This window comes from Aquila chrysaetos, chromosome 5 (assembly GCF_900496995.4).
Source record: "Aquila chrysaetos chrysaetos chromosome 5, bAquChr1.4, whole genome shotgun sequence".
In the NCBI taxonomy this organism is placed as follows: domain Eukaryota; kingdom Metazoa; phylum Chordata; class Aves; order Accipitriformes; family Accipitridae; genus Aquila; species Aquila chrysaetos.
This window is the reverse complement of record NC_044008.1, coordinates 47,075,919-47,098,902: the sequence shown is the minus strand read 5'-3', so window position 1 is coordinate 47,098,902 and position 22,984 is coordinate 47,075,919. Positions and strand designations below refer to the sequence as shown.

The 22,984-nt window shown below is 36.0% G+C and overlaps 1 protein-coding gene across 6 annotated transcripts in view; it reads left to right on the top strand.

The window, feature by feature from the left end:
- Nucleotides 1-22,984, top strand: part of UNC13C (unc-13 homolog C) — a 201,965-nt gene that overhangs the window by 102,343 nt on the left and 76,638 nt on the right. For all 6 annotated transcript variants that reach the window (XR_003923374.1, XM_041123662.1, XM_041123660.1 and 3 more), the window contains 4 exons: nt 3,645-3,713; nt 5,099-5,188; nt 6,268-6,396; nt 19,770-19,903. Coding sequence is in view for 5 of the 6 variants with exons in the window: in XM_041123662.1 (XP_040979596.1) it covers nt 3,645-3,713; nt 5,099-5,188; nt 6,268-6,396; nt 19,770-19,903 (422 nt within the window). In the remaining variant the exon portion in view is untranslated. The remainder of the gene's footprint in view (nt 1-3,644; nt 3,714-5,098; nt 5,189-6,267; nt 6,397-19,769; nt 19,904-22,984) is intronic.

Genomic DNA, 22,984 nt, shown 5'->3' with positions numbered 1-22,984 from the left:
GAAAAATACATTCATTCATTCATTCCTCTTTTTTTGTATGGCTGTTATTTGTATGGCTGCTATCAAAGCTATTTTTCATTTAACAGTAACTTTGAAAACATGATAATGTTTTTTAAAATACCATTTATTGACATAAAATATTAAACACAATTAAAATTTATTAAATACAAATCATAGTTGTTTGAAGTAGCATTAGACGTACTAATGTTCTTCTCCAGTATTAAGAATAATAGAAACATTATGAATTTCAGGATTTTCAAGACAACATTATGAAATTATACACTTGGACTACTGTGGGTTGACCCTGGCTAGATGCCAGGTGCCCACCAAAGCCGTTCTATCACTCCCCCTCCTCAGCTGGACAGGGAAGAGAAAATATAATAAAAGGCTCATGGGTCACACACCATCCCAGGCAAAACAGACTTGACTTGGGGAAAATTAGCTTAATTTACTACCAATTGAATCAGACTAGGATAATGAGAAATAAAACCAAATCTTAATAACACCTTCTCCCTACTCCTCCCTTCTTCTCAGGCTCAGCTCCACTCCCAATTTTCTTTACCTCCTCCCCCTCAGCAGTGACGCAGGGGGACGGGGAATGGGGGTTGGGGTCATTTCATCACACGTTGTCTCCGCCACTCCTTCTTCCGCAGGGGGAGGACTCCTCACACTCTTCCCCTGTTCCAGAGTGGGGTCCCTCCCATGGGAGACAATTCTCCACGAACTTCTCCAACATGAGTCCTTCCCACGGGCTGCAGTTCTTCATGAACTGCTCCAGGATAGCTCCCTTCCACGGGGTGCAGTCCTTCAGGAACAGACTGCTCCAGCGTGGGTCCCCCACGGGGTCACAAGTCCTGCCAGAAAACCAGCTCCATGGGCTCCTCTCTCCACAGATCCGCAGGTCCTGCCAGGAGCCTGCTCCAGCGCGGGCCTCCCACAGGGTCACAGCCTCCTTCGGGCACCCATCTGCTCTGGCTTGGGGTCCTCCCCGGGCTGCAGGTGGAGATCTGCTCCACCGTGGACCAACCTGGGCTGCAGGGGGACAGCCTGCCTCACCGTGGTCTTCCTCACAGGCTGCAGGGGAATCTCTGCTTCAGCACCTGGAGCATCTCCTCCCCCTCCTTTTTACTGACCTTGGTGTCTGCAGGGCTGTTTCTCTTACATGTTCTCACTCCTCTCTCCGGCTGCAGTTTCTGTGTGCCAGCAACTTTTTTTTCCCTTAAATATGTTATCTCAGAGGTGCTGCCACTGTCTCTGATGGGCTTGGCCTTGCCCAAAGGTGGATCCACCTTGGAGCCAGCTGGCATTGGCTCCATGGAACATAGGGGAAGCTTCTAGCAGCTTCTCACAGAAGCCACCCCTGTAACGTCCTCCAGTATCAAAACCTTGGCACACAGACCCAATACAACTAGTAAACCAAGAAAGACTTAATTCTGGTTTTGCTTTTGTCTTCCCATCAGAAGTCAGAAACACAGTTGTCAGACTATGCTGGGTAAAGTAATTCTATCCATGCCTGGAAAAAAGTGTAAATGTTTAGTTTTGTATAGTTCGCATTTCATGCACAAGTACCTTTGAGATAGAACTTACATCTATAAAACTCACTTTGTGTAGTAATAATACTGATCTGATGCTACTGCTTACAGCTGTAAATTGTCAACAGTTAGTTCTAAATAGTCCGGAAGTAATACTAACATTAATGTATTTTCAAATTTAAGGGATGTCATAAGTCTGTTAAAAAAAAAAAAAAATTAAAGATCCATTAAGTAATTATTTTCAGGTCCATTTAGTAAATATTTTTAGAGAAAAATTTACTCTAAATATCAATTTATTTTTCTTTTCAATGTTAAGTCTGGTGGAAGTATTCACATATAAATGTATCCAGGGCCAGGTCTTCAGTTTGGAGACAGCATGTTTTTGAACTGGAACTTTATCTCCTGCTGCTAGAAGTTTGTTTTGAAAGAGGAATATTAACATTTTTCCATCACTATAAAGTAAAAAAGTTTTGTAGATGAAAAGCACTATCAGAATGTTTATGATTTAATTATTGTATTACCATGACAGCACAATATTGCTCTGTTCTTATTCAGGTTTTCTTTTATAAGCTAATCAATGGTTTATTACGGAATGACTCTACAACTTTGTTGAAACAAGGCTCTTCTTTCAATGTTCAAGCTCTATTAGACTTTTGAGTTTGATCCAGCTTTTGAAATTTAGAATGGTTTTGCTGGATTTTTTATTCTTTTTTTTCCCATTTTTCTAATGAGCAGAACTACTTTTATCCTCAGATTGGACGGAGATTAAGTTGTCTCTCTGATGTAAATGCCAGTTTACCTTTGACGCAAATTTCAATCCAATTCATAGTTCAACAGATGGGTAGAAAGACAGTAGTAAGCATCACTAATAGAGATTTGGAGCTCTTTATTTAAACAATTGACTTATAGGAAAAATATTAGATTATTTTTCTCTCTTGGATCAAAAGGCATTTGTTATTGGATAGCTGCACATCATTCATCAAAAAGAACATCTCAAATTCAGGTCCTCAGGCTATAGCTGGGAAGGATTTGGCTGACTGACTATTTCAGTACAGATTTATAACATGATAAAAAAAGTTCCCTTTTGATTGATCCCTTAAGGGAACTGTGCCAAATTAGTGGCTTTTGGTGTAGGTTAGCACTCCACTGATGACAGACAGTGCACAAAGAACTCTATTTTCATATTGGTATCAGTCATATTTCAGGGATGGTGTGCAGACAATCATGCATTCTGAGAGCTATCAGATTTTGCTACTTCCACAAGCCTGCTGCTTTCACAGAGGCTGGCCAGCATCACTGCACAGTTCTGTGCAGTGGACTATAGAATATGTTCTAACATGAAGATTGGTAATTAGAAACTCTCATTAGTATTACTTGAGAATGGCACAACTCAGCTGGGTATCTCACAGCAAAATACTTTTACTGCACCTTCATCTATCAAGATAACAAGTTAATTTCCACATTTGAAAGGGAAAACTGTAACTGCATAGTATTACTTAGCTTATTCCTACAAAAGCCACTGTTTCTGAAGTATAATTTTCAATCATAATTTTACACCAAATTCTGCTGTAAATGAGCATCATTTCTTACACACTAAAGGGAGGGGGGAGTGCTTTCTTCAAGAGTGTAAGCAATTACAAGGCAAATACAAGAATTTAACAAGCTTATCTGTTTTAAAAAGCCTTGCTAACATAACTTAAAACTTTGGACTTTATACTGAATTGATGCTGTTAGTGCATTTTTGGTCAGAGATATCAGGCAATGTTTTTCAATTTCGAGACATTTTGAGTTATTTAACAATGCATCAGTCATTAAGAAAGGAAAACACTGCATAGGAAAGTCTTATGTCACCTCACTAATGTATTGCACAGCTGCAGTGTTGAATGCATACCAGGTAAATCACAATATAGGATAGAAAGGGAAAATAAAGTGATAAAAGATACATTGCCTGGCCTTGAAACACAGATATCTCAGACCAGGACTTTTATTTGAAAAATAGATTGTTTTCCATTGTTTCATATAAGTTAAGAATAGAAAGCAGCTTTCTAAATACCCACCAATTACACGAACCTGCAACTTCTTATGCAACGTATTCTTGTTTTCTTTTTACAGAGGGAAAAGTTCATAAAACTGCTGGATCAATTGCACAATTCTCTGAGGATCGATTTGTCTAAATACAGGGTATGTGCAATGTATTCTATCTAGAGGACAACTCAAATGTTTTTTCATTTAAATATCCCTGTGGGCTTTATCTGCTTAAAGATGTTTCAGAGATTAATCCTTCCTGTGACATAGAAGCTGAAAATGTCGGGTGCTGACATGAGACCCCAAATCCTTCAGAAAAAAAACTTACAGAATTTAAGCAGTTTAACAACAATATTTTTCCAATTTGAAAAAAGTTATTCTTTTCTTTCCAAAAGATAAGAATGGTTCAAGGGATGAGCAGACATTCAAGAAAGAGTAGGATTCAACAACTTTGGTTAAATTAATCCGTAACTTGATTAAGTTAATTTGTCTGGGAATTACCTTCACTGACTCATGTAGTGCAAATTGCAGTAACTGCTCTGTTTGTTCTGAGAGACTGACATCTTTGCTACAACTTCCATGCTAAGATCCTAGGAATGTTGAAAGAGGCTTGACTCCTCATTTTTCTACATGATAGGAATTCCAGCTTCATTTCTGCCTCGTGGAAGCTCTTTCCACTGAGGTATGCTCCAAACCCAGCCTTTCAGGAAAGAAGCATGCACTGAATACCTGCCAGTTATCATACTATTCTGAATTTGCTTTCCTTTTCCATTCCACTGGATCACGAAACTTTTGGATGAAACGTAAGCGATTAGGGCTCCATCAGCTATGGCTTTCCTTTCAGCTTTTAGGAATGGCAGCCTCCAACTCAAGGATTTCTTTGTTCATCTGGTCTGCTTTCTAAAACTGAAGGAGAAAGGGAACACTTAAAAGAACCCCAAGGCATTAGAGATAGTAGAAGTTGCACATACTCAGTTTTTAAGACCATATCCTTCATGCAGCAGATATGTTCATCCTAGGATCATTTAATTTTGAAGAATGTTATCCAGATAATAGTGGAGCAAGAGGATATTTGGCTGATGTTTCATTGGTATGGAGCCATTTAAGTAACACTACCTCCCATCAGTCTTTCTGTTAACCTACAGATCATAGCAAAAATTTCATATATGATTTCTTTATTAAGCTTACCACTGCATTTATGCCTACAAGTGATTTATGTACCATGGAGAACACATAAATGATTTTCATTAGCAACATTTTCCAGTCTTCTTGTGGTATTTTTTTACTCCATTAATGTTTTGGAAATATCACAATATTTTAAATCATTCATATTACAAATACAGGAGCATTATCAGAAGTGTTCCTATTCATGTCAAAGGGATACTAATCACTAACTTCCTTACAGGCAGAATTCAGGTAACGTGAACATTTCTAATCCTTCCAAGCAGCATTTTTGTTTCCTAGAGGGTTTTTTCCTAGCTGTTCAAGGATCTTAACTCTAACTCCAGTTCTGCATGATTCCTCTCTTTCTGATTCACCAGGATAATTTTCCTGCCAGCAATTCTGAAAGACTCCAAGATCTGAAATCAACTGTGGACCTGCTTACCAGCATTACTTTTTTTCGAATGAAGGTATTGTCCTTTATTTGCACAATGATTCTGAAAAAAATGCTGTTGCGTTTTATTTTCCAGGAAAATCATACTCTAGTTAATATTCTTAATCAATTAATCTCCTTCAGTTTTACATTAAATCTCTCAACTTACTGAAGATCATTGAAGTCATCTTAATTCATACTTTGTATTAACAATGTGGTAAAAGCCATCATCTTTGAAAAATAAACAATTATCTTTTCCTTTTTTAACAATTATTTGTACATCTCCTGAAGGAAACAAAAAAATTACCTTTTTAATTAGTTTAAAGTCAAGTCACTTAAAGCAAACTCAGTTGAACTCCTTAGGAACATGTGTCATAGAATAATGTTTTCCTAGTAGTATCGTAATATCACATGTCAATCAGCAAAATAGGTCTGATAACTCTACTTGCCTCAGTCACTCCAGATGTTGATATACAGGTGACCAAGTTCTGAAATGTTTTTAGAATGGAATGGTACACATTAATGTTACTGGATGAAAATACAGAAACACAAAGCAACATTTGTTCCAACAGCATGTGATTTCACTGTGTTAGGCATTACATAAAGAGAATTAAAATAATCCATTACGTTGAAGTTCAAATTAACGTATACTAAAATGGAGTAAAAAGCTGAAGCTTTGCTTTAATAAATGAGGAGCTATTTGGCTGATATTCTTATTCAGAGGAAAGCACATAATGATGTGGTTTAATTATTTCCTAAATGATAGATTATTTCCTAAATAATAGAAAAACCTTTAGGTTTTCCACTTCATGTGGAAACCCTAAAGGCGGAAAACCTGAAGATGTAAGTCCTTGGGCATGTATGCCTCTTTCATCTTATGAATAATTTCATTCAAATAAAACTTAATGATATAATCTAATTGCTTAAATTAAGTATGTGTTTTAATACATCTTTAAACTAAGATCAACTTTAGTCAACATAATTTTAAATATTTTTATCATTATTATATTTCAACATTTTTCATCCTGTGTTACAGAAATACATTCATTGCAACACTTGGATTTTTTGTGTTTAACCTAATTCTGACATTGTACCATTTATGAAATATTTTATTAGGTCCTTGAATTGCAGAGCCCACCTCGAGCCAGTACTGTGGTGAAAGATTGTGTAAGAGCCTGCCTGGACTCAACTTATAAATACATTTTTGACAATTGCTATGATCTCTACTCCCAGTTAGTGGATCAGGTAAGGCCAATATGAACCTGTTTCATGCTATTGCTCATTCACTGTTGTTAGCTTACCATAAGTAAATGCAAACCATCCAGTGTTCCTTCATATCAAAGCACTCAGGTTATTTTCATTTTATTTATGTGAGAAGGAGCAATATATCATAAATAAACCCACAGGTAGCTATGAACCCTAAAAAGTTTAACAAAATGAGTTTCAAAATGAACATGTTACCTCATAATTTAGTCATCACATTGGACATGACTGTAAAATTGTCCAGTGGCTTTAAGGAAGATGACATTAGATTGATTACTGTTCATTTAAGATCCATAATTGGAAAATAATTTTTAAATATCTAGTATTTCACTTCAGTAGCTTTAGAAAAGAAGAATTATAATTTGCTGAAAATGATATACTGTATTTCCAGCCGTGTATTTTAACACCTATGATGCATACCTGGATCCAAGCTTCAAGATCCAACTGCTTCAGGAAAGCAGAGGATAATTCTATAACATTTCTTAATATTAGGCTGTCAGGCTGAACTGTCAATGCAAAATAATTATAGCATTTGTTGTATTCCAAATGCCATGCAAAAGCCTTGAGAATGCTTTTTTTTTTTTTTTCCCCCTCCTATAATATGGCCAGAGTTTATTCCATCAGGAATGTTAAAATTAAGAAATTTGTGTCTGCAAAATCATACAACTGTCTAAAAGGAGCATCACTGCTTTATCACATTACCTCTGGTTCCTTACTTTTGCCTTCTGGGTGGTAGACTGGGAAAATGGTATTTCAGTGACTACTCCTGCCTCGAAAAGGATGAATTAAGTTGTTTGGCAAATGCACGTTTGCTGTGTAGTATATAACAGATAAGAACAGTCATACTACATGATGTAAGACATGAAATTCTATCTGAAAGCACATTTCACTTGAATCCAAAATATTAATTCCTGTATTTCAGGAGAGGCAGTACATGCTGTATATTCAGTTTTTCTGAAATGAGCATTTATTTTCTAATGTTGGATTCCTGTTATGTGAGAAAACTTATCTCTAGCTCCAAAGCTCTGAACATAAGAATTTCTCACCAGCACCCACAGGCACTCCACACTCTTGAGTGCTTGTGTACGTGTTTATTCTCCAACAGATTATATTGTAAACTGAGTAGCAGTATAAATTAGTAGAAGGAGCAGCTTTAGGCATCACATCTATTTGCATCATAGACTGTTCTGTTTTCTTGCTAACATTCATTCTGCAGCAATTTGATCTTGTCTGTTAAATATAATATGAGCTGTTGCTAGACTGGGTATTGCATAAGTCTGCAGAGTTTATCAGCAGATGCTAGCTGTTTTAGTAAACACTTAAAAGTGAAGTAATCTTACTTTTGAAAAGCATTGCAATACCTGCAAAAGCTTATCTGTATTTAAAAATTTTCACTACATTTTTCTGCAAATTCATAAAATATTTTAGCCTGTCTCTTTTAGTAGATGGTTTAAAAATGCAGGGATATTATAGCCTTCCTGTTTGGTAGAGAATGTAAAACAAAGTTAGCGATGCCTGTTTCCAATTTTTTTTTTTTATTATTATTTTTTTTTGAGCAGGATGGGCAATGTCATTATATTATTTTTCTCTTACACAACTCTAATGATAGACCAATATGAAGTTCTGAAATTTAAAAAACAAACAAACAAACAAAAACCCCACAAATATTCACTCAGCTGGAAAACCGAATTAACTGTCTTTCACTGTATTTATATGCCTCTTCTATTCTCTTTCAGCAAGATTTCCAGCAGGTGAGTTTGTATGTAGAAATTTAAGCAAACAAGTGTCTATAGAATGATGATCACTAGCAAGTACAAGAAATTTTAGTGAAAATGTGCAAAAAGCAAAATTTAAAGTTAAGATAAATAGACTACATTCAAAATAACTCATCGCTAACAGTAAACAAATAACGATCACATATATTCTTAATAATAGATAGTAAAACCTTCTGTTTCATAGCAGGTGAGAGGCAATTCTGAGAAATACAATCTAACTAAACTACCTTTAATAGAGAGACAAGTAAAATAATTCAAATTAGTACCTAAATTTTGCATCAACTCTAGAGTTGTACAAGGAAATTGCCTTCTGCATTATCTTTTTATAGTTTGCTACCAGTATATCTGCATGTGCATTTTATTTTAGGAACAGCTAAGTATACAACTGGTTTGTTGGAACCTATAGCTGTGGAGGTTTTCCAGTGAATCCAGGTGCACTGCAGACTGGCTTGTGGTATCACTGTTATAATAATGGAGGAGTAATGAATATTGTAATTAACTTTTCATTAGCTTTGTGCCCAAACCCCCGAGTCCGATTACACCAGATTCCACTCTGAAGCCTTCTTCATTAACCCTTCCCTTATCTCTGCTTACCTCCCCAATCAGATGAGGCTTCCTCCTCTCACAGGGAGGAAGGGAGTTCATCCTAGCATGGTAGTGCAGCACAGGAGGTTCATGTTTTAGCTGCACAGCTGAGATTTGAGCTGTGAGTAGTGAGAACTGAAATCCACAAACCCCAAAGCAACAAGAAATGGTTCATATGTAGGTCACCACCTGCTCTCACTCAGGGGAAAGACTGGCAGCTGTTGTCCTGCCAAGGCCAACTGCAGGCTCAGGGTTTTACAATGGTTCGTTTCTTGCCTGTATCATATTGTGGATGATGTTATGAAAAAGTGGAACCTAGATAGTCTACTTAAACAGTAGTGTTTCCATCTGACCAGAAGTGGTAGGTTCCTGCATGTTATATATAGCTATTTCTGTGTGTAACTTGTGTTAACCACCTTCTGCATTTGCTTTTGTCTTCAAACTAAACTTCCCAAAGATGTCTGCCACAATATTTCTAGAAAATATGTTTAATGTCTGAATGTGTGTAATTGTCTGATTTGGGGGTGAAAATAGAACAATGAATGATGAAATTGAGGGTGCTCAAGCTGGAGTTTTGGGAAATTTGTCACTATAAGAAGAGTAACAAGTAAATCATAAAATATGCTCAGCAGTTCCCGCTTCCTCTTTTTATTACTTTCTACCTTCATGTCAGAGAGACAACCACTGTTATAAAGTAAATACCTTGCAGCAAAATATCACCCTTGGGGAGCAGCAATATTTCCTGGGGTGAAGCATGGTAAATGCTAACCATATGCAAAAATGTCATACTACAGATTCATATCAGAATACAAAGAACAGCTGATGACAAAAAGCAAATAAGTACTACAGATAGTAAAACATGACACCTTGACAGTCTTACTGACACGTATATGACTGTCCTTGTTATTTGAGACAAGGCACTCTGATGAGGAACTACCTAATTCCTTATGCAGCAGATGTAGTATTTTGTCTTTTTAATTAACACTGATCTGAATGAAGAGCTGATGGCCTCATGCTGAATAAAAGAATGCCTTGAAAAATTAGTTTAGGAAGCATTTTGATAACTTTCTGACTCAATTTACAAATATGTCACTGTTTCTTAAGAAAACAAAAAAAAATTTCAAACCTTGGCTGATGCTCACAACGACTGAAGTCCCTTCAATAATTGGTTTTGCAGTCTTCTCCACTGAGTGAAACCAATAAAATGAAAATCAAACTCTTCCTGTTCTCTGAAGAGCTCTTGATCTATACAAATCATTTTGTGACTGATAGCACCAGTATACTGGAAAAAAACACGGATACTCTATATTTGACACTTGCTCAGCAGAATAGTATTGAAATTCTACCTGATTTTTGAGACCTTTTCTTTTGGCTGTTACTCAGCTCTGTGTTGTCACAGGGAAGCATGGTACAGAAGACCAGGAGCTAGCAACAAATTAACTAGTTCTGGAGCCAGGTGTTACACAGCTGTAGCAGCGCAGTGCTCTTCCCTTGCAATTTATCTCTGCTTGGAGGTATAGCACCTTAGGCCAGGTTGATAATGTACTAATAATATCCTAGTTTGGGGGAATCAGAGTTTCTGTGTTAACAAGATGCTGTAGACTAGCATGTGGCTGGACCTATGCTTTGAGAGCTGGCTCAGTTTTTCTGTACTCATCTGTGAGTCTCTGGTCACTTTTTCATTTGGGATTTGGGAACCCAAGCCACTTACTTGCTTTTGAAGGTGTACCTGTTTTTCTGTAGTAGAAATGACAAAAAATTGGTAGATTATTAATTTCTTATAGAAATACTATAAGAATTGAATCATGAAGCATGTGATCTGTGATCTCCAACCATATTCAAAAGTATGAAGCAGGAAATAAAGTTGTGCAGTAGGGAAAGCTGTTTGCCCCAGAGAGTCCCGTTTTTCAGGCATGCAGATTTCAGCGTCAAGTAACGCTTGTGAGGCACTTTGTTATATTTACATGCTGCTTTAGATGCACTGAGGTTTTAACTTCCTCAAATCTGGCATGCAGAGGGTACTTAGAGACCTCTTCTTATGTTGTAGCATAGTGCTTGATGGGCAGCATGCTAGTCACAGTAATAGAAAAACCTTTGATAAAGTACTTTAGAACAGCAGAAGGATGCATTTTTGCTGTGATATTTCAAACCCCTTTCTGAGACTTCTCTGTCAGAGAAAGACCAATGCTTGCAGATAAAATTGCTTGTTAGAAGCTTGTCTGAGAACACTAGTTAGAAAGTCAAGAGAACAGCTCATCATCCAGTGGCAGCAGAGATCTGGTAAAAGAGAAAGTGGGAAAAGCCATAGACCTTCAACGTTGAAGTAAGGAAGTGTTGTCATCAGAAGAGATGAACAAACAAACTAGTTTGTTATCCCAAGCCTTATACTCTTCAACTGTTTATGTTAACTCTAGGTGCATAGCAGAGAACTGTTGTCAGTTAATGTTAGATCTCCAAAAATCCAAATATTTTTCAGTGCTCAAATCTGAATGCTGGTAAAGGTTGGTTATTAAGAACATTGAGCAAAATAAACGTGAACTTTATCTAGGCCTTAAATATATATTATCTCATAAGCAACAGAAGTCTGATCAGTACTGATTTTTGTGAGATTGCAGTTAATTCACAGTCCAGGCCCTTTAGCTGTGAACATACTCGGTGTTTTTCAAAGTCACTCAGATGATAGCTCTTTGAAAACAGTTTTCTTTGATTGTTTGTTGATCATTAATTATTTATACTGTGTGATTGGGCTATCCTAATATTCCCAGAGAACAATATAAGCTTGAGTGGAATGCCCAGTATTCAGATTCCTGTATTATTGAGTCCTGTAGCCATGAGGGTATGAAAACTTGAACATTTGTATGCAGTTGCATCAAGTCCAATTTGTGTCTGAATACTGGCAAAAGCAATTGCACGTTGAAATCTGACCTTCCATAATACAGCTCCAAACTGATTATCAGTAAACATTGGCTTGGAATTGAGTGAAACACTGACAGTTCTGAGAAATGTGCACACACAGATTTCTGCATCTAAGTTTGTGACATACTTCCTGTAGGTTGATGATTATGGTGTAATTAGTACAGCAATCACAGGACAGGCATCAATTCAGGTATGCAAAACCATCTGGCAGCCTGATTACACACTTGAGCTGAGGCCAAAGTACTTCACCCTCCTTTCTACCTAGATGAACATGACCATGCATGTATTTATCCATGCTGTAAACAGACTTCTATTTCCAAACAGAATATGCTAATAGCAAATGTCCTCACTACTGTACTTCAGTTCTGTCCTCCCCCTGTTTCACCTCATGTTTCTGATCACCTTGTGGCCAAAAGATTAAGAGCATGAGGCTGGCCGTGCCACATCAGACAAAAAATTCGTCTGGCTCAGCATCCTGTCTCTGACTGTGAGCAAAATAGAGGTCTTGAGAAACTTCCAGCTAAGGAAAAGATTTATAAACTATATAAACTTTAGCTCATGTACTCATTGCTTTAATGGAACTCATTCTGTATCTTTCATAAACCTTGCTGTCCTTTTCTGAGCATTTTCCAGTTCTGCTACACTATCTTCAGGATGAGGAGAAGGGGAGAGGCCAGATTTGTATGCAACATTCAAAATATGATCACCCTGTGGAAAGAAGTAGAATAAGGATGTTCTTTGTTCTGTGCTCTGTTCTGATAATTCTTCACGGTTGATTTGGTCTCTTTGCTGCTTCATCACTGCACTGATGTTTCATGGAAATATCTATCATAACCTTAAGATGTCTGTCCTGTGGCAATGGTGAGCTCAGAGTCCCAGTGTAATATGCAGGAGAAAGTGTGTGGGATATATAGTGGACTTGACTGCTTTGTCCTTAGATTAGGAAACAGAGCTTGTGAGACAGTGTTAGGAGGAACTACCCATCTGCCCGTTGGGTCAGAAAACTTCGGATTTACCTTGCTGGAGCTGTACATGACTGGTCTAAAACATCCTTGTTTCTTCTTTCTTTGGCAAGTACATTTGAATTTAAAACTTCGTAAGCAATAGCATTTGAGCTGTAGTCCTTTGTAGAGCCTTCTGTGTGTTATAACCTTTGGAGTGTTAGGTATGCACATTACACAGTTAAAAAGTAAGGGGCCTACAGTGGTCGATAGATTTTTCTTAGAACTTGAAATGCTGTGTTTTACAGTTTTCCAAAGTAAGAGCAGCATCTCTATCCTTTCAATTTGTAATATATATTATATAACATATCATATATGAAATATACGATATATAGTATATAATATATAATAAATTTTAGAAGATGGATTATGTTATTGTGAATCCTTCTTTCTTTACCACAGTTGTCCTTTAATGTAGATATGTTGCAGAGAGCAGGGTATTATTACAATTAGAATTCCACTTTCTTAAAAATATTGCAGAGTAAATATTTCAGGGCAGTACGAAGGTTACTCTGCTGCAAAGAGCTTTCAAATAACGAGGGGCTCACCTGGGTCTTTCTCCACCTATTCCCTGCATAAGCATAGTGCTTTTGGGTAGGTGGGGCAAGTCAAACCACAGCAGCACTTGGCTTGTTACTCCAGAGGAGCTATGCATGTTACGCTGCCCTGAATGGGTAGAATAATTAGATCGGCTCCTTTCATGCGCCAGTCCTCAAAGACAAAGAGTGAAGAATCTTAATTAGAATTTATCCAAAAGGATTCCATTCCATTTCAGTTGGTACTGGAGAAAGATACATGCAATATAGTTTCTGTTTCAAATACGAAAACAGTTTAGGAGTTACTATGCAATAGCACTTTTCAGGGTGTACTGGGTCAGTGAAATGCCTCACATGTTTTGAATGCATTTTGAGTGTCTGCAAATGGTTTCTGGCTTTAGCCTCTCTAAGTAAATGCTGTAAAGCTGAATTTTCATTCTTTACATACATAAAAATATTGAAAAGTATTAAAATTGTTTAAAATTGTAAAAATAGGTGTGTGTAATACATATAAATGTCGATTTGTGTGTATGTTCTATATATATAATGCATATTGTGTATTTCCTGATGATTCTTAACCTCTTCCAAATTAAATAATATTAACTGAGCAGTTTAAAAATACAGAAGTACCATTAAAAGTAATATTTCATCACCTAAGCCTGGTCTATAAAATTGTGCTGTGTAGCCTCACACTAATCAGGACTACTGCCTTGGTTTCCGTTCAGCTTCCATTCTATCATTATTTATGTAGAAAATATGATATTCTGAAACTTAGCTTGGGGCTTGCATCAGACATAGTCTTCGTGCAGATTAGTTTCTAAAATTATAGGATTGGAATTATCCAGGTTGCTTCTATACAGATGTGTATCGATTGTACAGAACACAACAGAATAAAAACAAAGCAAAATAAAATGAGACATTTGTCCTATGAACTGGTAAAATCAATGATGAGGGAAGTTGAAAGCTCTGTGTTCCTCACACCAGCCTTTACAGATTTGTCTCAGGGTAATACAGATGTAGATTTTAATCCTGCTTCACATTGTGGCTGAGATTGCTTTCTCCACCTTCAGCCAGTTTTCCAGAGTGCAAAATATGTTTGCTTGTCAACAGTTTAGCTTTTTTTTTTTTTTTTCCTTAAACTCAGAAAAATCCCTCTACTTTTTATCTTTTTCTTTAAAAGAATATCCAAATTCTAGCAACTGGTTTTGGTGCCTTTGTACCACATGATCCATTGTTTGCATATGAACTCAGGTGACTAGGAAATTGATAGTAAAAGGAAATTCAGAAAAATATGATTCAGTGCAAGTTAAGAATTTATTTTGATACATATTATATGAAAAATTGCTCTTACTCAGTTCCTCTTTCTGATTTTGATGTATTCTATGGCAAAAGACAAACAGTTATAAATCACCTAGTTTGGATCTTGCATTAAAAAAAGCCATAGAATCCACAGTATTTCTTGTGTTTGTAAATCTTAAGTGAATAATATGACTTCTTTTTAAAGATACGTTACTTATAAGGTGTTTGCAATTATCTAGTTTTCCAAATGAATTACAATGCTCTCAATAAAATTAAATATCCTGTAACAAAGCATATTAAAAAATACATGAAGAAACATCCATTAGGTTATCTCTCATTTGGATTCCTAAAATGACCAAAACAGAATTAAGACAGCTTTGCCCAGGCAAGCACATCTAACTTACTGTAGCTCCACAAAATAATTGGAACGTCTGTTCTCTGAAACTGACTGAAATTTTATCCAAAACAGCTTAGTACACTTGATACAAAGTGAGGAATTAATTGTATTTTACACTAGTCCTATGATGCTCTTTTCCAACAGGTGTGGGATCACTGCTGAAGCCAGTGTCATGCTTGGCATTGGCTGCTGTTTGGATTTTACCCTATTTCATGTGTTCCAAATAAGTTGTCACATCTTTAACTAGTGTTAATATACTGTTGCAGGAATTTACTTAGAACTATCTATTAGCAGTATAGATAGCATTCCCTGTGACAAAGAATTAATAAAAAAGACACAATTTAAGAATGCATCATAAAATGTAAAGCCTGATGATCAGATTTATGATCCATTGAGTAAATTCACTGGACATAGCTTCTGTATGAGTCAGGGGTGTCGGCTGAGATCAAAACCAAAGAGATTTTAATTAAAGGAACATTTGGAATCTAGGATCCTTAGCAATACATTCTTAATCTAAATCTTATTACATGTCTATAATTGCAACAGATTGCTTTGCAAACTTTTCTAAGTGATGGGAAATGAGTAACAGTGAAATTCACTATAATGAACAAAAATTTCCCATGCTGGCAGTCCTGAGCTGTGTCGTCTTGGAGTAATGTGATGAGAACATGTCATTTTTAAAAGCAGAATCAGGCAAACAGCTATATTCATTAGTACCCAAGCAATCACATTTACTCTTCATGCCTGTTTCATGTAGTCCATTTTTCCAAAATTGTTCATTATTTAAGTTTGCCGCTTCTGTGTTGTTGCTTGACATTTTTGTATGATAAAATATGTATGGTATGCTACAACTTTAGAGTCATCCTAAAGACAAGAAGTAGCCAAGTCAATTAATGTGAGCATATAAAAACCTGTATTGTCATGTTTTGATGGTAAGATATCATCTGGTGTTATTGTTTGTTTGATCTGCCTGTTAGAAATATCCCTATTCTGTCTTTGGCCAGTTAGTTATTGAGCTTTTAACTATAGGATCTACTACGGTATCTTCTTATGGCATTTCATAGTTCTGTGCATGTGGACAGTATTACCATCCCACGTGATATGGGGGGGTCAAGGTATTTTAAGTGGTCTTTCCTAAGTGAAAAGGCTAGTGAAAAAGAAATTGATTCTGCTAATTGGCAAACTTTTATTCATGTCAATACTTCCTGAAAGCTCTCTTGGTTACTCTAAGAGCAATCTGTGATTTTAGCTTGTTCAGTGAATTATATATCCACCAAAATGAAAGACAGGCAACTTCAGAAAATCATTCTTTTAAAAAGTCATGAATCATGAACAGTATCTGCTAACTAGCAATTTTGTCAACTTGATATATTGAGAATATATGTTCCTCTTAACCTTTTCAGATTTTTTTTTTTTTTTTTTTTTTTAAAATCTCAGCATTGGTATTCTCTTCTATAATGATAACCAGTATTCAGTGGCTCATATATCTTGTCACTGTATTTGTGCCACTGTGGCACTAATTGAGTATATTGGGTGTTTAGTTCATGTTTTTATACTGGCAGTTTCTTTCTAATGGATAGAACCTGAGTTAAAAAAAGAAAGTTACTATTATCAAAATAAGCTTTTTCTACTTAATAGACCACATAGTTAATCACATGTTTATACTCCAGAAATTTTGTGCATGTGAAGTGTTGTAAGCATATGCTTTGCTTATGTACAAACTAATCTAGTCTTGGCATTTCAAAAGGCCTTTCCACAACTTCTGCGTAGATTGTAAATGCACTCTACCATGAAAGTGCATACGGTATTATTTCCTAAAGTGAAAGGATGCATACTATTGAGAACTGGTTGCATATGAGACCAAATCACAAGATTGAGACATAAGCTATTATCACCATAGTTAAAAAATTAGAGCAGATAAATTTTTTTTGAGACCACAGAGAAGGAAAAACTTAACTTGTTTTTTCATTTAATAAGAGGGCATTCTTACTGACTGTTTACAACAGACTGATGGTGAACCCATGTCACCAAAGCAGACTTCAGCAAAGCAGTATAGATATTAAACTTCAGTGCCTCTAAAAAGGTGTTTCATTTCATTAAGAAAATGTTAAAATGTAATTGTATGATGCTGTCCTCCCACTCACTTTTTCTATGCTGTTATGCAGTTTACTCTGCCTCTCAGTTACGTTAATAGAAACATTTTAAAGCCAAACAAACTGTATCACTGAAATTTTTTGGATATGAAAATAGCTCTGTTTCAAGTTAATTTTCATTCCAAGATGGAACTTTCTTCTGTCGGTTTTGTAAGCTTGCAACAAATCAATGTAATCAAACTTCCAACATTGTTTTACCTCATTATAATGCTTCTCTGAAGGCATCTGTTGCCAGAAAACACATAAAACAAATAGTAATGCCACCAATAATAGCAATTAATGTAAAAACAACTTGAATGATTCTGAGCATTTCTAAGCCATTAGTTAGATTTTAGGATAAAGAATGGAAATTACAATTGGGCATGGGAAGAGTATGCACTTTTATTTCAGAGCATCTATTAATGTGAGAGTATTTAAAAAATACCTTCTCTGGGGATTTTGAAAAGATCATCTTGCTTTTTGAAAGATTCCTGTGCCAGAGAATTTCTGTAGAAAGCACCTCCTTGTGCAATTATTACTTTGTAAATTAATTACTTTTTGCTATCTATATTAAATAACAGAATTTCACATTCTATGTTTCACGTTCGCAACCATGAAAAGCTACCTCAGCTATATGCAATTGCAGGGGTTTTTTGTGAAATATAGTTCTTGGATAAGACGCTTGACTAAATGTGAACTGGCCTTGTCTTTGACAACCGCCTTTCAGTTTGGCTTAAGCATGCACTAGCTTCTTAGAAAAAAATGGTATATTTGAAATAAATCTTTGATATAGAAACAAGGTCTTTTAATAAAAGTATAATGTACACCTGGCAAAGCCCTTGTGAGTGGCATTAATGCTCCAATATTCATCTCTGTTTTGAAAAGCGCTCTTGTTTGCATGTGTGGTTGTTCATTGCCAGTGATACTACTCACACCATCTATTATAACTGCTTCTGAGCCTCACCTTTATTTCAGTTGCTTTAGACACTGAAGCCATAGCATTTATAGATCAGCTGAGTATGTAGTAGTGTGATTAATGATACTTTTCTAAAATATTCCACAGTGACCATAAAAACAATTTCAATTAAGTGTTGTTGAAAGTCTTGTTCTGCCATTCTTAATGCTGTTAATAGATAAAAGTTAATTGAGGTTAAGATAACATTTAATTAATTCACTATGATACTAATATAGTGTCATATCTATTCAGAGATATGGGGTCCATTGAAGTGGTCATATTTGGACTACAAATAAGAAGTACAGGGAATATATGTTTAAACTTGAAGGATAATAGGCATGTTTATTTTCTGACTTACTAGTTGAGTGAAAAGACCCCTCTCTATCTCTGGCAGCTGTGTAGAAGAGCATGTGTAGACATAGCATGTTCAGACATACTTCTGTGTGGCAGAAATTATGTGTGTTTGTATGTGTGTGTCCATACAGAGATAAAAATATTTCTTTTCAGATTTGGTTCTCTGTAATGAAGTTATTTATTGGACATTGATAAGGAATCTGATCCTTCTGTTAAGCAAAGAACTGAAAAATACTTTTGTCTAGGAAACTGTAGACTAAGAATACATAAAACAAAACTGTAGAGACAAAATCTAGCTGTAAATGCACATTTTAGTGACATTAGAAAGTATAAAATTCTCAGTAAAAGTTTCTAAGTGCTGAATATTAATACATACTTATAACTGTATTAAAAGGTACGAAAAGCAGGATTTCAGTCAAGAGGAATAAAAAACACTGCTTTACTTACCAACTTTTAATCAATGACTGGAGAGTCATGTTGGTAATCCGTCTGATATATCAGTGTGTCATGTCCTTCCTCGTGATTATTACAAAAATGTAGTGGGGTGTCTCAGGTTCTCTGCTTTGGATGTGAAACTGGTTGCAGTCCTCTTCATTTACAAGGATTATACAAGAATCCAAGTTCCTTGGATAAAAAAGGAATCAAATAAGAGATTGGTTTAGCTCACAGCTTTAAAATCCGTGGCAAGGCAATACCTTCACAAGCCTCTCTTTTGGACATTCCTATGTACCTTTTCGTAGTATTTTTAGGTGTCCAGGGATTTTTTTTTTCCCCCCTCCTACTTTGTGGTGTTTTCCTCTGCCTCTCATAAATGCACAGTTTGTGGTTCTGCCAGTCAATCTATGGGTGCCTGGGAAATCTCTGTGCAGAATACTTTGGACAATAGCCTTTGTTGTTTTGGCTATTAAAAAACAAAGGGAAATTTAACCGCTTCTTCATTTAGAGCGAACAGCATAGCAGTTGTTAGGCCCAATAACTTCAGCGTATAATCCAAAACAAAACAAAACAAGAAATGTTCCTTATCATTGCTTTGTTCAGTATTTATTGTGTAGGGTATAAAAGTTCTGCCTCAGCAGGCAATTTTACCTACACTCAGTTTCATCACAACAAAGATTTAAGAATGTATTTAATTAAAGTGTGGACATGCAATAAAAATCAAGCCTCTATTGATCTTCTTTACTGACCTGGCTGTCTTTGCACTGTGTATGTTTTTTGATATATGTCCACAGCGAGGTACAGTCTGTCGTATAGTCTATTCTAAGTTGGATAGACAGTCTTTGTCCAAAATTTCTGAAGATTCATAATATGTCACTCTTTCCAACCAAGTAATAATCTGTAGGTGGAATTCCCATCATATTTTCTCTAATTTCTCTGATATAAAATATGTTCAATCTTGTTTTAACAGGGTAAGAAACAAGAAGTTCCTAAAGAAGAACAGGGACCAACAACAAAGAATTTGGATTTCTGGGCACAGCTTATTACTCTGATGGTCACCATCATAGATGAAGATAAAACAGCGTATACACCTGTCTTGAACCAGTAAGTAATTGCTTTCCCCATAAAAATTAAGAATCATGGTTTTATTAAAATAAAGATAGGAAATACACCTGAATCAGTAGTTGTATTTTAAGTATAATCTAGCTAAAGATTTTTTTAAAATACAGGATATAACATTGACATAGTTTGATAAAGACTTAGTGCTCTGATCATGGAAAGAGAACCTTTTGGTTTAGGAACATTAAAGACACATGGTATATGAACCAACCCAAAAAGTTAAGTTGCAAAATATTATGCAAGAGAACTAAACAGACAGACAGAAGGGAAAGTTCAGTGAAATAGTGTGATGGTATTAATGTTATGATAGTATCTTGGCACACAAGGTGTTTAAAGCATGCTGAGAATTTTTTTAGGCATTCTAATAGACTTCTAGGGATGTATTTGTAAAAGAATAATGAACTTCACAGAAAGACCCTCTCCAAATTTATGCTTACCTAGAGAGAAAGCTTAGCCAGGCTGACTTGAAAATTTACAAAATGGAGAGCAATATCCTGGACTTACCAGAGATAGAAGTTGACTTCTCAGAACTGAAGATGTAACAGATGAGGGAGGTACAATCAATAACCGGGACAAGTTGAATAAATTATGGTTGATACACTAGTAGGGCAGAGAGAGCCAATCGATAAACACAGAAAGAGGAGAGAAAGTGCTGGGTTTTGAAAATTAAGTAAACAGAAGGAGTGCAAAGGAACATGTTTCACATATTAAGGCTGGAGAAACGGATGTTGCACTAATTGAAATGTGACATGGTGAGGGCCTAAGGAAAAGGTTTAGCTCTTTGGAGCTATTTTACAGAGTGATTCTAGAAAATCTGGGCATAGCCTAGCTGTGATGACCTATGCAAAAGTAGAAATTGAAACTTATATCTGTATTATGGCTAAACAATTAATAGAGGTGTCTGCAGTGGCATTTAATTGAATGGTCTGAAGGGGAGCAAGAATAAGTCTGTTTCTTCCAGCCAAAATAGGGTAGATACTGAAAGGTACTCGGTACATGGAGATGTGCTTGTCTGTTGATAAAAGGTACTACACTTTTTATAGACCCACAGTATAATTACCAAAGAAACCTCCTGGTGATAACCAGAAGTTGGAAGAGATTTCATTGCCTTCTGACTCCTTCCTTTACTTTAAATAAACGAAGGATTGTTTCAGTCCTGGATAATGAACATCTCTTTGTCAAATCATTTCCTTCACTGACCTTATTAAGGAACAAGTTCTTACCCTACAGAGGAAAGAAAACTCTTTTCCCATTTACTCCATTTATACAACTTAGTGTGAAGTTCCTCTATTAACGAAAGCTCAATTTTTTGTCTGTCTGTATAGCAAATATACTTATTATAAAACATCTAACTGGAACACATACATACATGTGTTTCATTTCAGTCTTTTCACTGAAATTAAACAACAGTAATTGGGGGCTAATTATCCTAAAAATTGTTCTAGCTACATTCTTACACAAACGTGAGGGAGAAAGGAAGGGGATAAAGAACAGAATTCCTCTGAGGGGATTAGGAGGTTCCCTAAAGTACAGCAGCATGATTGTGTAAGATGTGAAAAAAGAATCAGGAGTGGACAGATTTGGGACAGATTAAGGGAGAGAGTTTGTGTGTGTGACTTGTCTCCCATTTTCACTGTTTTGGAAGTGGAAGGGTGAACACAAGGAATAAAGTGTCTTTCAGAAATAGGAGACATCAGGAGCAAGAGACGAAGAGGCTGTGGGTGGAAAAACTTGAAAAACTGTTCAGAGCTGCTTTGGATACTTTTTTTTAAAAGAAAAGCTTCTTCTAACACAAAAGCAGCATGTAAAAACAGTTGAGAAAAATGACAGCCTCTTCCCCCTTACTTACCCCAGAAAAGAAAATGGATGAAAGGAAAATATAAGTTGAATGTATAAGAATATCGCAAAACTGTGACTCCTTATCAGAAATATATGGCCATGCAGTGTCTCAGTGGAATATTCAGGTCCATGTCCATATGAGTGTTGTACAAATGAGGTTACTGAAGATCCCCAGGAGAGCTCCAAGCATTCTGATAGGAGTTTTCACATAGGTATAATATTGCTCAGAATTCTTTTTCCTCAATCAGTTTTGGAAACCCTATTTTTCTGTCTACCTTGGAGGCAAAAAAGATGCTATGATAGAGCAGTTTGAACTGTATCAGATTATGAATCCAGATGAAACATGACATAATTGCCTCAGCAAGCATTGCAGCAACTGAAAGACCATACCAGACCATTCAGTGGGAGTTGTGTGGGAAACCTGCAGATCTTATTTGACATAAGAAACTTGACAAGTTTCAGGGAAAAACATCAAGTCTGGTATTTAAGTTGTAAAATTTTCATTCTACTAGTTAAAACAATGTAAAATGTGATTGGAACCTGATTCACAAGCAAATGTAGGACTTCCCGGCACTTCTTGAATATGCATTGTACACACTGTGAGACAGCAGAAATTGTTTCAAAACAAAGTATCTGTTCAATTAAAAGGAACAAAAAAATCAAGAACAAAATCTTCAACTGAAATGTGCTTGTGTATTTGGAAATCAAGATCTAAACTTTGTGCCTCTGCACATCTTTAGTAAAAAGCTTTTCCTTTAATAGTAGAGCACATAGAATAGTTATGCATGTTGTTGTAATACAAATTTAAGAAACAAGACAGCTCTGGTGGGACTTTTAAATTTGTTATTTAATGATTCTTACATGTTTGCAATGTAAGGATCTGTTTTCTTTCCGCTGTGAACACTCTGTGTTCCATACTCTTATATAGTACTTTAGTATGACTTTAGTACTTTTTTGTGAACTCAGAGCAGTGTCAGCACTGTGTTCTTGAAGTAGACATAGTGAATAACCAACTCAAAAAGAATGTTAGGGTAGAACCAGAGCCTACAAGGGGGGGGAAGATATGATTAGCAAAGCTAAATTTTGGAAGTCAGAAAGCATTAGCTTAAAATTTTAAAAGTCAAGATAGATTAAACATTGCAAAAGAAAATAAAAGAGGGCAAAGAAAAATTGAATACAATGGGACTGAGTTCTGTTTGCAGTGAACATGGTATTAGGTTGAAATAT